Raw genomic sequence first — 13658 nt, 5'->3', positions numbered from 1 at the left:
GAGATTTGATCCGCTGATCTGCTGAACTAGCAGTCAGCTGAAGTAGCTGCAGTACTGCACTCTTAACCACTGCGCCACTTCGGCTCATGTTTGGTGGGCCACCATAAGTTCCTCATGCTTGTAGGTTAGAAATCTGGGCCATAACATGTCATACTGTGTTTTCCTGAAAATAAGACCCTGTCTTATATTTTTTTGAACCCCAAAATAAGAGTTTGGGCTTATTTTCGGGGAGGTCTTATTATTTTGGGGCATGTGGAGCAAGGCGGTGCTCCTCTTGCCATCTTACCTGATCTTTACCTGATTACCTGGTGGCGCAGTGGACTAAACTGCTGCTGTAAAAGTAGCACTTAGCTGCCAGCTGCCTGCAATTACTGCGAGTTCAATTCTCACCAGGCTCAAGGTTGACTCAGCCTTCCATCCTTCCGAGGTAGGTAAAATGAGGACCCTGTTTGTGGGGGCAATAAGCTGACTTTGTATAAAATAGAACACCGCTCGGGGGGGGGGGCAAAAAGCCTTACTAAGCAGGTATATACAAAAGTATGAAGGCTATTGCTTAACGCATTGTAAGCCGCCCTGAGTCTCCGGAGAAGGGAGGCATATATAAATCGAACTAATAAATAAATAAATAAATAAATAAATAAATAAGTAAGTAAGTAAGTAAGTAAGTAAGTAAGTAAGTAAGTAATAAAATAAATAAATAATAAAATAAAATAAAAAAATAAAATAAAATAAAATAATAAAATAAAAAAATAAAATAAAATAAAATAAAATAAAATAAAATAAAATAATAAAATAAAATAATTTCCAGCTCTGTCTCCCTAACCCTAACCAGAGGAAATGGCAGGGACCGGCTGAACATGCGGTTAAATATTTTTGGGGAGGGCTTATTTTGGGGGGAGGGTTTATTTTGGGAAGCGGGGGCTTAGCACATGTGCTCAAAAGCCCGATTGGGCTTATTATCAGGGGACGTCTTATTTTCCAGGCAACGTGGTAGAGACATCGTGTCTTATGCCAACCCGTTGGCCGATGGTCCACTGTGTTAGGTTGGTAAAATGTAGTCTGGAATAGTGAATAAAGGCATGAGATCAGAAGTTGGGAGGATGGTGAGGTCTGGTCTTTTTTCAGCCATGAAGCCGGCTGGGTGACCTTGGACCAGTTCCTCTGTCTCAGCTGTCAGCGTTCTAGAGAAACCCCAACTCCAAGTAAAGACGCGGAAGCGACCATTTTCCAAAGTTCTCTTTACTAGAATAGGCAAACTGGCACATCTGGGAAAACCCGAATCTGAAAAGCCCGGGTTTTCCCCTCAGTAAATCAAAACCCCCCAAACCATCCCCTTTCTCCCCAGTCGATCACATGCTCCACTTAACGTCCGTTCCATCTCGACCCCAGCCCCCTGACTACACCTTCTCCAGATGCTGGATCGTCCTGACTTTGACCGACAGGAAGAATGCTATTATGTCTACTAACAACCCTTCTCCTTAATCCCACCCCCCTCCTACTTTCCTACACATGAGAAGGTGGCAGCCAGGGTGGATAAAAATCAATGATTTTTTTAAAAATCAAAAAAATCAGATTTTTTTTTGATTTAAATCGTATTTTTCTGATTTAAATCGGATTTTTTTTTATTTTTATCGAATTTATTTTAATAAAAAACTTGTGGGGTAAAAATCTATCGTAAGATAGTTTTCTATTTAAGATGCATAAATAATTTAGTTTATTCAGCATGAAATGGAGCTTAGTTACGTAGCAGGAGGCTGTATATTCTTGCAACACGGGGACTATCGGTGAGTCAACAGTGGGTCAAAGGAGTAGCAGAGATGACAGTTGCTCTTTAAAAATTGTGATTTAAATCGAGTTGATTTAAATCAAGCCTTTTTACTAGTGATTTAAATCATGATTTGAATTGTGATTTAAATCAACTCGATTTAAATCAAATCCACCCTGGTGGCAGCATTGAAGCTTCCGGCCTAATATGGCTTCCAAAGCTGACAGGCATCCCCACCCCCCGAAGAAAGAACCACATCCTGAAAAATAAAGCAGACAAAACACAAAAGAAGGGGTTAAAAGAAGCCCTAGAAGAAGAAGACCAGGTCAAAGGGCTTCTGTGTTATGCTTCCCAGAAAATGCAAAGACTTGTCCAGGCGCTCACCAAGAGTCAAAATTGACTTGAAGTCATCACCACCAACAAAATGATGGTGGAGGAGGAGGAGGAGAAGGAAGAATGCGATTGGCTTGAGAAGACAAAACTTCAGTCTTCTTCAGTCTGCTTCCTAGATCTAAAAGTCTGTAAAGATTCTCTATCATCCAGGTCCTGGTTGGAGGTAACTTGATTTTTCTTTTGAAGATGTTTCCCTTCTCATCCAAGAAGCTTCTTTTATAAATCCTGCCGTTCCTCACTATCCCGTCAGAGCTGAAGAAGCTTCTTGGATGAGAAGCGAAACATCTTCCAAGAAAAAAAACAAAGAACATCCAGTTGCCTCCTGAAAAAGCACCTTTGGGACTTCCTAGATCCGTGGTGGCAAACCTATGGCACGCGTGCCACAGGTGGCACGCGGAGCCATATCTGTGGGCACGCGAGCCGTTGCCCTAGCTCAGCTCCAGTGTGCATGCACGCGCTGCCGCCCTTCCCCTCCCAGGAGTCTCCACGTGGCCCATTTTGGATGCCAGGTAAGTACAGGGCTCGCTCAGAGGCCCTGGGAGGGCGTTTTCGGCCTCCGGAGGGCCTCCAGGGGGATGGGGGAGGCCGTTTTCACACTCCCCAGGCTCCAAGAAAGCCTCTGGAGCCTAGGGAGGGTGAAAAACGGGCCTACCGGAAGTCTGGAAATGGGCCGTTTCCGGCCTCCGGAGGCTTCAGGAAGGCCTGCTAGGCCCAAAACGGGGCACCGGGGGAATCATGCACACATGTGCGGGGAAGCATGGGGGGGCTCAGTGCATGCGGAGGGGGCAGGGCGCAGCGGGGGCATTGAATTATGAGTGTGGGCACATGCATGCACGAACCCCCCCCACTCCCCCTGCTTTTGGCACGCGACGACAAAAAGGTTAGCCATCATTGTCCTAGATCAGGTTCTCTTGACATGAAAACCAGTTGGAAACTCAAGAGACCAGACTGAGGAAGTCTGTCATCGGGACAAAACCACTAAATACGTCAATAGGACATAATGTATGGGAAAAATGAGACATGTCTATAACTGTGATGGCGAACCTATGGCACATGTGCTGGAAGTGGCACGCAGAGCCATCTCTCCGGGCACACGAGCCATCGCCCGTTGCTCTTCCAGGTTGCAGCGTGCCCGCCAGCTGGTCTTCATGTGTACAGGAGTGCCAGAAACCGGAAGATCATCTTCCCGGCGTGCGTGTGTGCAGCAGGAGGCTGCTCTTCCGGTTTACTGCACGCCCGCCGGTGCGGGTGCTGCCATTTCGGCACTCATTGCTGAAAAGGTTCGCCAACGCTGTTCTATATTGTTCTCTAACCTTCACGGCTTCCAGAAAGGTGGACTTCAACTCCCAGAATTCACCACAGCTGAGCGACAGCTGAGAATTCTGGGAATTGGCCTTCACATTTGGAAGTTGACCCTGTAGGGCAGGGGTGTCAAACTCAAGGCCTACAGGCCAGATCCGGCCCGCAGGGCAGTGGTGATTGTTTTTTTTACTACCTGTTCTGTGGGCGTGGCTTGGTGGGCGTGGCAGGGGAAGGATATTGCAAAATCTCCATTCCCACCCCACTCTGGGGCTAGCCAGAGGTCCTATTTGCCGGTACTCCGAACTACTCAAAATTTCCGCTAACGGTTCTCCAGAACCTGTCAGAACCTGCTGGATTTCACCTCTGCTGCGGGGTGCTTAAATCGGGCCCGTAGGGCCGCCCTGGAAATACCAAACGACTTGCCTGTGGTGCCTCTGCCAGCCAAAAACGGCTGCGCAGCCCATTTTCAGCCTCCCCAGCCTCCAGCAGCACTCTGCTGGCCGAAAATGGGCCACACGGTGACTCTGTGCGGCCCGTTTTTGCCTGGCAGAGTGTTGCAAGAGACGTCCGTCCCATCTCCACCCCCCACTCCCCAACCCCCCAGCCCGCGGAGGAGAACTGCTGATCCGGCCCTTGAAGAAATCCAGTTTGACACCCCTGCTAGTAGGGCAACATTGGCCTATACCCAGTGATGGGATTCAGATAATTTAACAACCAGTTCTTTGCCCTAATGACTGGCTGGGTAGGCTTGGCTATGGTGGGCGTGGCCAAGGGATGTGACAGGCAGCACTGCGCCCCCCTGGAAGCCAAAATGGGGCATGTTCTCAAGGGGCTTTTGACACTTGACACATGTGGGGACTCCTGGAAGGGGCGGGGCAAGAAGAGGTGGAGCTAGCCAGCAATTTAACTACCGATTCTCCCAAACCGGCTGAATCCCACCACTGCCTATACCCCTGAAGGTTGTCAGGTTGGGAAGGAAAGACTTCCACTCATGTTCTTCCATCCGGGAGAAGAACATCCTAACGAAAATATCTTCCATTATCGTTTCTTCTGGAGCAGGTGGAAAGTTGTGAGAGCAGCTCTCACAGCATGGATGAAGTCTCTCTCAGCGAATTTGGGGAGTGGACCGAGATCCCCGGAGCCCATCACATCATCCCTTATGGCTTCATGAAGATTGTGGAGATCCTCTCCCGTTCCATCCCAGAGTCGGTCATCCACCTGAACAAGCCGGTCAAATGTATCCACTGGAACCAGTCCATCAGCAAGGAGATCGAGCAAGTGGCCGACCACAACGAGGAGCACCTGGAGGAAAACGCAGGGTACAGCGTCCTGGTGGAGTGCGAAGACTGCGAGTTCATCTTGGCGGACCACGTCATTGTGACGGTCTCCTTGGGGGTCCTGAAGAAGCGCCACGAGGAGATGTTCTACCCGCCGTTGCCTGAAGAGAAAGTGCTGGCCATCCAGAAGCTGGGCATCAGCACCACCGATAAGATCTTCCTGGAATTTGAGGCGCCCTTCTGGAGCCCCGAATGCAACAGCATTCAGTTCGTTTGGGAAGACGAAGCGGAAGCCGAGAGCCTCACCTATCCAGAAGAGCTGTGGTATAAGAAGATCTGCAGCTTTGATGTCCTCTACCCGCCGGAGCGTTACGGCCACGTCTTGAGTGGCTGGATCTGTGGCGAGGAGGCCCTCATCATGGAGAAGTACGATGATGAAACAGTCGCAGAGACCTGCACGGAGATGCTTCGCAAATTTACAGGTCTGTGGTCCTTCCCTTTGGGATCTAGAAGGTGGATCTAGAAGTTGGGGTGGAGAACGAAGCACTGATCGGTATTGCAGGTCCCCATTGTGGCTCTCCCTGAACTTGATCATGGTGCTGAGCCATGATCAGTCATGGGGCCAAGGCTTAGGTAGATGCTTCCAAGGAGTCTCCTGCAGACTTTCGTCATTGTGGGAGGAGCCACATCCCATTTATGGTGGGACCAAGGCAGGGGTAAGTGCTTCCAAGAAGGTCCATTCAGAACTTCATCATTGTTGAAGGAGTCACATCTCATTTATGATGGGTCCAAGGTCCCATCATTAACAACATCCCATTTATGGTGCTACCAAGGCAGGGGTAGGTGCTTCCAAGAAGTTCCATTCAGAACTTCATCATTGTTGAAGGAGTCACATCTCATTTATGATGGGTCCAAGGTCCCATCATTAACAACATCCCATTTATGGTGCTACCAAGGCAGGGGTAGATGCTTCCAAGAAGTTCCGTTCAGAACTTCATCATTGTTGAAGGAGTCACATCCCATTTATGATGGGATCAAGATGAAGGAAGGTGCTTCCAAGGAGTCTCCTGCAGAACTTAATTGTTGTGGGAGGAGTCACATCTCATTTATGATGGGTCCAAGGTCCCATCATTAACAACATCCCATTTATGGTGCTACCAAGGCAGGGGTAGGTGCTTCCAAGAAGTTCCGTTCAGAACTTCATCATTGTTGAAGGAGTCACATCCCATTTTTGATGGGATCAAGATGAAGGAAGGTGCTTCCAAGGAGTCTCCTGCAGAACTTAATTGTTGTGGGAGGAGTCACATCTCAATTATGGTGGGAGCAAGAGAAATGTAGATGCTTCTAAGGAGTCCAGGCAGAATTTCATTATTGTGGGAGGAGTCCCATTCAGTTTATGATGGTACCATGGTTTAGGTAGGTAGTTCCAAGGAGTCTCATGAAGAACGTAAACATTGTGGGAGGAGCCACGTCTCATTTAAGGCAGATGTAGGTGCTTCCAAGGAGTTCCAAGCAGAACTTTCTCATTGTTGAAGGAGTCACGTCCCATTTATGATGGGACCAAGATAAAGGTAGGTGCTTCCAAGGAGTTTTTCAAAGGAGAAGGAAAAACTGAAGGGACACTTCTTTTGAATTAAGCTCTAATCTTAATAACTACAGATGGATAGATCAAGATTCTTTTCCTGGAATTAAGATGGAAGCCATTGATCGTCATTGTCGTCTTCTGTTATGTTGCTTGGACTTCGCGGTTTAGTGAACAACTGGATTTTTGATGAAAGTATAGTGTCAGGTTTCGAGGTCGTCTCAAGTAATAATATGTGCTGACATATAGTTTACATCAGGAGTGTCAAACTGGATTTCAACAGCCGGATCAGCATTGTAGTTCTCCTCCGCGGGCTGGTGTGGGGGGGACAGGAAGCTGGGGGGCGGGGAGACCAGGGGTGGGTTCTACTTACCTTTACTACCGGTTCGCAACAGGAGCACGTGCGCGAGCTTGCTTTGCTTGAGCGTGCCAACGCACGGCTTCTGCACATGCGCAGATCGTTAATTGTGACATCTGGGTGGGTGAGCGGAGCCTCCTGCCGCTTTTACTACCGGTTCGCAGGAACCGGAAAGAACCGGAAGCAACCTACCACTGGGGGAGACAGGACGGATGCCTTCTGCAGCCCCCTGCCAGCCAAATTGGGGCACGGCAGTGGGTTTCAAAATTTTTTACTACTGGTTCTGTGGGTGTGGCTTGGTGGGCGTGGCAGGAGAAGGATACTGTAAAATCTCCGTCCCCACCCCACTCCAGGGGAAGGATACTGCAAAATCTCCATTCCCACCCCACTCCAGGGTAAGGTTACTGCAAAATCCCCATTTCCTCCCGATCAGCCGAGACTTGGGAGGCAGAGAATAGATGGTGGCGGGGCCAGCCAGAGGTGGTATTTACCGGTTCTCCAAACTACTCAAAATTTCCGCTACCGGTTCTCCAGAATTGGTCAGAACCTGCTGAAACCTACCTCTGGGGCACCTGTGTGTGTGTGTGTGTGTCCCCGTTTGCCCCGTTTTCGGCCTAAAGGCCTCCTGCAGCAATTTACCAGCCAAAATGGGGCGCAAGGGGTGTGTGGGCGGTCCCATGTGGCCCGTTTTCAGCCTCCTCAGCCTCCAGCAGCACTCCGCCATCCAGAAACGGGCCCTATGGACGCCTCTCCGCGGCCTCTTTTTGGCCGGCAGAGTGCTGCAGGAGGCCGGGGAGGCTGAAAACGGGCTGCGGGGGCCGGCCGAAGCACCACAGGCTGGTCCTTTGATATTTCCAGGCCAGCTCCGTGGGCCGGATTTAAGCACCCCTCAGGCTGGATGCGACCCGTGGGCCTTGAGTTTGAAACCCCCGGTCTACCTACTTCAAACCAAATTTCACAAATGTGCTGCTCGATGTCTCACCCTCATCTCCTCCCCCAGTAATTTCTTAACCTGGTTTGGGAATGTCGGCTTCAATTATTTCAAATTATTTACCAACATTACATGCAGTTCTTGTGTTTGCAGAATAGAAATATGAGTGAGTCATAGGTTACACCTAAGTCAGGCTCTTGAGAGGTATTTTCTGCTGATCCGTCTAATTTGTGTTTCCGTTTGAAGACGCTGGCAGCAACTTTCCCCAAGCAGAAAAACCAGTTTTAGGAGAATTGTTTTGGCTTGTTACCCTGCGGGTTTTTTTCCTTTAACCTGGGCATGACCGTAAATAAATGGTTAGTTAACTCTGCAACCGTCATCCGAAGGAATGTGATACTTTTTAATAATATTTATTTAACCGTTTGGCCCCAGATTCCTCTTGATTTTTCCGTTTTAAGTTTTATTAATTTTCTACTATGACATTTAATGAGTGCTTAATAAACATCGTGTTCTGGGTTATTTTTTTTTGCTGAACAATACAAATTATATTCCTAATCTTTACCCCTTTTTTCCAGCCATTTGTAAAATAAATTCCATGTTTGATAGTATTCTGTATCTTCTTTCTGTTTGATCTTCGACGTAAATCTGTCCATTTCTGCACAGTCCCAGTATCTTAATTATCTCTTCATAGGATGGTATTTCTTCATTTTCCCAATGCTGAGCAAATACAATCCTCACTGCTGTTAATCCATGCAATATTAAATACAGGAGTGGCCAAAATTGTGGAAACCTTTTGGGAAAAGTGTATTTTTGAGGTTTGATGGCTAATAACACCACTTTTTTTTTGGAGTTTCAAGATAATCCTATTCCACTGCTGGAATGGCCTGGGAAATATCCCAGACCTTAACCGAATGGAAAATCTGTGGAGAATAAAGAACCCTGTTAGCCAGAAGCGACCCAGCAATAAAACCCAGTTAATAGAAGCAATCCGTCAATCTTGGTTTCACATTAGAACAGCTGCAGAACTAAAAGACTTGGTTCACTCCATGGGAAGACATTGTAAGGCCGTCATTCATGCTAAAGGTTACCCAACTAAGGATTAACTGACATAGGGATCATTTTTGGGATCATCACCCCAACGATGCCCTTGAAGTGATGTCTCGCTGCCTGGAGGCCGTGCGGATCTGGATGGGGAGGAACAGGCTCAGGCTCAACCCATCCAAGACCGAGTGGCTGTGGTTTCCGACGTCCCGATATAGTCAGTTGGTGCCATCGCTGACTATTGGGGGCGAATCATTGGCCCCCACGGAGAGGGCGCGCAACTTGGGCGTCCTCCTGGATTCACGGCTGTCTTTAGAAGAGCACTTGACGGCCGTGACCGGGAAGATTTTTCATCAGGTTCGCCTGATCCGCCAGTTGCGTCCCTTTCTGGATCGGGACTCCTTACGCACAGTCACTCATGCCCTCGTCACCTCCCGCCTGGACTATTGTAATGCTCTCTACATGGGGCTCCCCTTGAGGAGCACCCGGAGGCTCCAACTGGCGCAGAGTGCGGCCGCGCGGGTGGTAATGGGAGCGACATGGCGTTCCCATGTAACACCCCTCCTGCGCGAGCTGCACTGGCTCCCGGTGGTCTTCCGGGTGCGCTTCAAGGTTTTGGTTACCACCTTTAAAGCGCTCCATGGCTCAGGACCTGGGTACTTGCGGGACCGCCTACTACCACCAATAGCCTCCCACCGGCCGGTACGCTCCCATAGAGAGGGGCTCCTCCGGGTGCCGTCGGCCAAACAATGTCGACTGGCGGCCCCCAGGGGGAGAGCCTTCTCTGTGGGGGCACCTACTATCTGGAACGAGCTCCTCCCGGAGATACGGAGGATCCCGGATCTGCGCACCTTCCGCCGCGCCTTAAAGACCTTTTTATTTCACCAGGCGGGCCTGGCCTAATTTTCTCCCTCTTTTATAAAAGATTTTTAATTTTTTAATATTTTTTAGTATTTTATATATTCAAATTTTAAAATTGGTTTTAAATTGATTGGGGTTTTAATTTGCCTGGGCCAAAACTATTTAATTTGATTTTAATTCCACTTTTAAATTTTGTATGTATGTATTTTATTGTTTGGCTGTGCACCACCCTGAGTCCTTCGGGAGTAGGGCGGTATAGAAATCAAATCAAATCAAATAAATTTTTGTCTATCGTTTTTTCTACGTGTTTCACTTTTCTTCTTTATACTGTAACTGCTCTTCTAATAGCAAATCCTTCCTAAAAGTTATTGCATTGCATTCTTGATTAAATTATCTTTCCATTGATATATAACTTTATGGTACTACTCAAAAAAAAAAAATGATATTATTAGCTAGTATTAGAAAATATACTTTTCCCCAAAAGTTTCCACAATTTTGGCCACTACTGAATACACTTCGTTTATCAATTTTTTTCTGGTACTATACCTAATAAAAAAAAAGTTCAGGTTTAAGACCTATATGTTTTCCAAGATTCCTCTGGATTTTTACCTGCTGTACATTAATCCAGCTCTCTACAACAAAAATTTCAGAATTGCTAGAATAATCTCTTGGAACCCGGCATTTCTGTTCTTGAGCGAGACATTCGTTAAGTGAATTTTGCCCCTATCTTACGACCTCTCTTGCCACAGTCATTAAGTGAGTCACTGCAGTTGTTACATTAGCAACGCGGCGATTAAGCGAATCTGGCTTCCCCATTGACTTTGCTTGTCAGAAGGTCGCATAAGGGACTCTGCGACCGTCATAAATACGAGTCAGTTGCCAAGGGTCTGAATTTTGATCATATGACCATGTGGATGCCACAAGGGTCATAAGTGTGAAAAATGGTCATCAGTCACATTTTTCAATGGCGTTGTAACTTCGCACGGTCACTAAACAAACTGTTGTAAGTCGAGAACTACTGTATTTTTCGGAGTATAAGACGCACCTACCTTTTTGGGTGAGGAAAAGAAGAAAAAGAAATCTCCCTCTGTCTCTGCCTCTGAGCAATTTTGCCTCCTTGCAGCAAACAGCCTGCTTTTACTTTCATTTTCGTTTTCAGCATAGCTTGATTAGCACAAGGGGGGAAAAAATCTGCTCCAGCAATTTACAGGTTGTAGAAAAAATGCTTTTAAAAGCTTCTGACGATCCCAGCTGAGCCACACGATCATCAGAGGCTTTTTTTTTTACTTTTAAAAGCATTTTTTCGGCCGAAGAGGTTGTAGAAAAAAATGCTTTTAAAAGCCTCTGACGATCCCAGCTGAGCCGTTGGGATTGTTAGAGGCTTTTTTTTTAACTTTTAAAAGCATTTTTTTTGACTAAAGAGCTGGATATGGAGGGGAGGGGTGCAGGGATTTTTGCTACCGGTTCTCTGAACCACCCGCCACCATCGCTACCGGATCGGGTGATCCGGTCCAAACTGGGAGCATTTCACCCTTGATTCAGAACTAACAGTAGACATTCATTGGTGCTAAGGCGGATTTCTCTGGGAGCAAACATCTTCCTGCTAGAAAATCAAAGCCAAAATATAAGAAGTCTTATATTTAAGATTCGAATTTGAGGGCTATAATTTTTTTTGTTAACAGCTTCCACAATCTCCTTTTTTCATTTTAGGGAATCCAGACATTCCGAAACCTCGGCGGATCCTTCGATCCTCATGGGGCAGCAACCCCTATTTCCGCGGCTCTTACTCCTACACGCAAGTTGGGTCGAGCGGAGCAGATGTGGAGAAACTCGCGAAACCCTTGCCTTACACAGAGAGTTCCAAAACAGTGGTAGGTATTAGCACGGCTAGTCCTGATGATGTTGCCTAGTTGGGTGATTAAAGGCCTGCAAGATAACTTATCAAGCTCAGAGAGCACCGAGGACCCCACAGTCCTCTTCCTCCTCCTCCTTCTCCTCCTCCTTCACTTCCTCCTCCTCTTCCTCCTCCTCTCAGCAAACCACACTCCCTTCTAGCACTGATAATGTTACCTAGTTAGATAATAAAACGTCTGCAAGAAAACAATCAAGCTCAGAGAGCACTAAGGACCCCACAGTTCTCCTCCTCCTCCTCCTCCTCCTCCTCCTCCTCCTCCTCCTCCTCTTAGAATGTTATTTGTTAAATTTGATGCTGCCCATCTCGGTATCCAAAGTGATTTTGGGCATCTTTCAAGGCCATAAAAGTATAAATGTGAAAGTATTAACAAAATTAACAACAATATATCAGAAAATATACAGAACGTCGTAATTTTTATTTATGTATTTATTTATATTTATTACTTTATACGTAGTTCAAGGCAGCAAACATACCTGATACTCCTTCCTCCCCCTATTTTCCCCACAAGAACAGCCCTGTGAGGTAGGTTAGGCTGAGAGAAAGTGAGTAGCCCAAAAGTCACCCAGCCAACTTTTATGCCTAAGGCAGGACTAGAACTCACGGTCTCCTGGTGATTGGCGCAAAGGCACCCAGTTGGCTTCCATGCCTAAGGCGGGACTAGAACTCACCGTCTCCTGGTGATTGGCCGAAATTCACCCAGCTGGCTTTCATGCCTAAAGCGGTACTAGAACTCACCGTCTCCTGGTGATTGGCCGAAATTCACCAAGCCGGCTTTCATGCCTAAGGCGGTACTAGAACTCACTGTCTCCTGGTGATTGGCCGAAATTCACCCAGCCGGCTTTCATGCCTAAGGCGGTACTAGAACTCACCGTCTCCTGGTGATTGGCTGAAATTCACCCAGCCGGCTTTCATGCCTAAGGCGGTACTAGAACTCACCGTCTCCTGGTGATTGGCTGAAATTCACCCAGCCGGCTTTCATGCCTAAGGCGGGACTAGAACTCACCGTCTCCTGGTGATTGGCTGAAGTTCACCCAGCCGGCTTTCATGCCTAAGGCGGGACTAGAACTCACAGCTTCCTGGTTTTTAGCCTTGTGCCTTCACCACTAAACCAGACTAGATCTTCTGACATATCTTCTCACTGTGGAGGAATCTAGAACAAATGAATATTTTCTGAAGTTATTATTTCCAGTGTCCTCTTGGTTCCTGAAAAGTAACATGATAGAAATTGTGTTCCAATGTGAAGTAATGTGTGATATAATACAGGTAGTCCTTGATTTACGACCACAACGGACCCCCCAATATTTCTGTTGCTAAGTGAGACATTGGTTAAGGGAGTTCGGCCCCATTTTACGACCTTCCTCGCTGCAGTTGTCAAGCGAGCCACTGCCATTGTTAAGTGAGTCAAACGGTTGTTAAGTGGATCTGGTTTCCTCCTGGAAGTCGCAAAAGGGGATCGCGTGACCTTGGGACTCTCTGACCGTCATAAATACTAGTGGCCAAGCCTCGGAATTTTGATTACGTGACCGCGGGGATGCCACAACGGTCGTAAGTGTGAAAAATGGACCCAAGTCGCTTTTTTCAGTTGCCGTTGTAACTTTGGTCGCTAAATGAACCGTTGTAAGCCGAGGACTACCTGTCGTGTTATTGTTTCGTGAAACATTTCTTAAGACCTTTCTCTGTTTTTCCTCTTTCTGGCTGGATCTCCAGCCTAAGCAGGTGATGTTTTCGGGCGAGGCCACGCACAGGAAGTACTACTCTACTACCCATGGTGCTTTGCTGTCTGGCCAGAGGGAGGCGGCTCATCTGACCGAAATGTACCAAGATCTTCTGTCCTGCAAGAATTGAGAAGCCGGGGATAAACTACAGAAGAAGATCTTTTAAACTTTTAATTCCATTCACTGTTTGTGCATCTAAACCAAACTTTCCTTTTTTTCTCTCCTTTCTTTTTTTTTTTTAAAAAAAACTTGGATCCTAAGGAACATTTTTATCTTTTTATATGACAAAAAAAAAAAAAAAGTCTTTGCTATTTTAACCCCTAGTTGGTGGACTGTAGTTTTGTTTCCACGTACTGTATTGTTAACAGGAAAGGATGCTCCTTCAGCCCTGGGCACAGGTGGATTCCTCGTGTCCCACTTTTTCTCACCTCGGGGGGAGATTTCTCTCCGTCTCCTCTTTCTTTCTTTCTTTTTCTTTCTTTCTTTCTCTCTCTCTCTCTCTCTCTCCCGGTATTGTA

At 47.0% G+C, this 13658-nt stretch overlaps 1 protein-coding gene across 1 annotated transcript in view; it reads left to right on the top strand.

The window, feature by feature from the left end:
- The window catches only part of SMOX (spermine oxidase), a 61403-nt gene extending 47745 nt beyond the window's left edge, over positions 1-13658 (top strand). Inside the window, exons 5-7 of the mRNA XM_070948825.1 lie at positions 4520-5219; positions 11221-11381; positions 13133-13658. Of these exons, the coding sequence (XP_070804926.1) occupies positions 4520-5219; positions 11221-11381; positions 13133-13270 (999 nt within the window). The 3' untranslated portion in view covers positions 13271-13658. The remainder of the gene's footprint in view (positions 1-4519; positions 5220-11220; positions 11382-13132) is intronic.

Source organism: Pituophis catenifer, unplaced genomic scaffold (assembly GCF_029215685.1).
Source record: "Pituophis catenifer annectens isolate HBS135680 unplaced genomic scaffold, rPitCat1.0.hap2 SCAF_8, whole genome shotgun sequence".
In the NCBI taxonomy this organism is placed as follows: Eukaryota; Metazoa; Chordata; class Lepidosauria; order Squamata; family Colubridae; genus Pituophis; species Pituophis catenifer.
The sequence above is the reverse complement of the archived record's forward strand: the minus strand, read 5'-3'. Positions and strand labels throughout refer to the sequence as shown.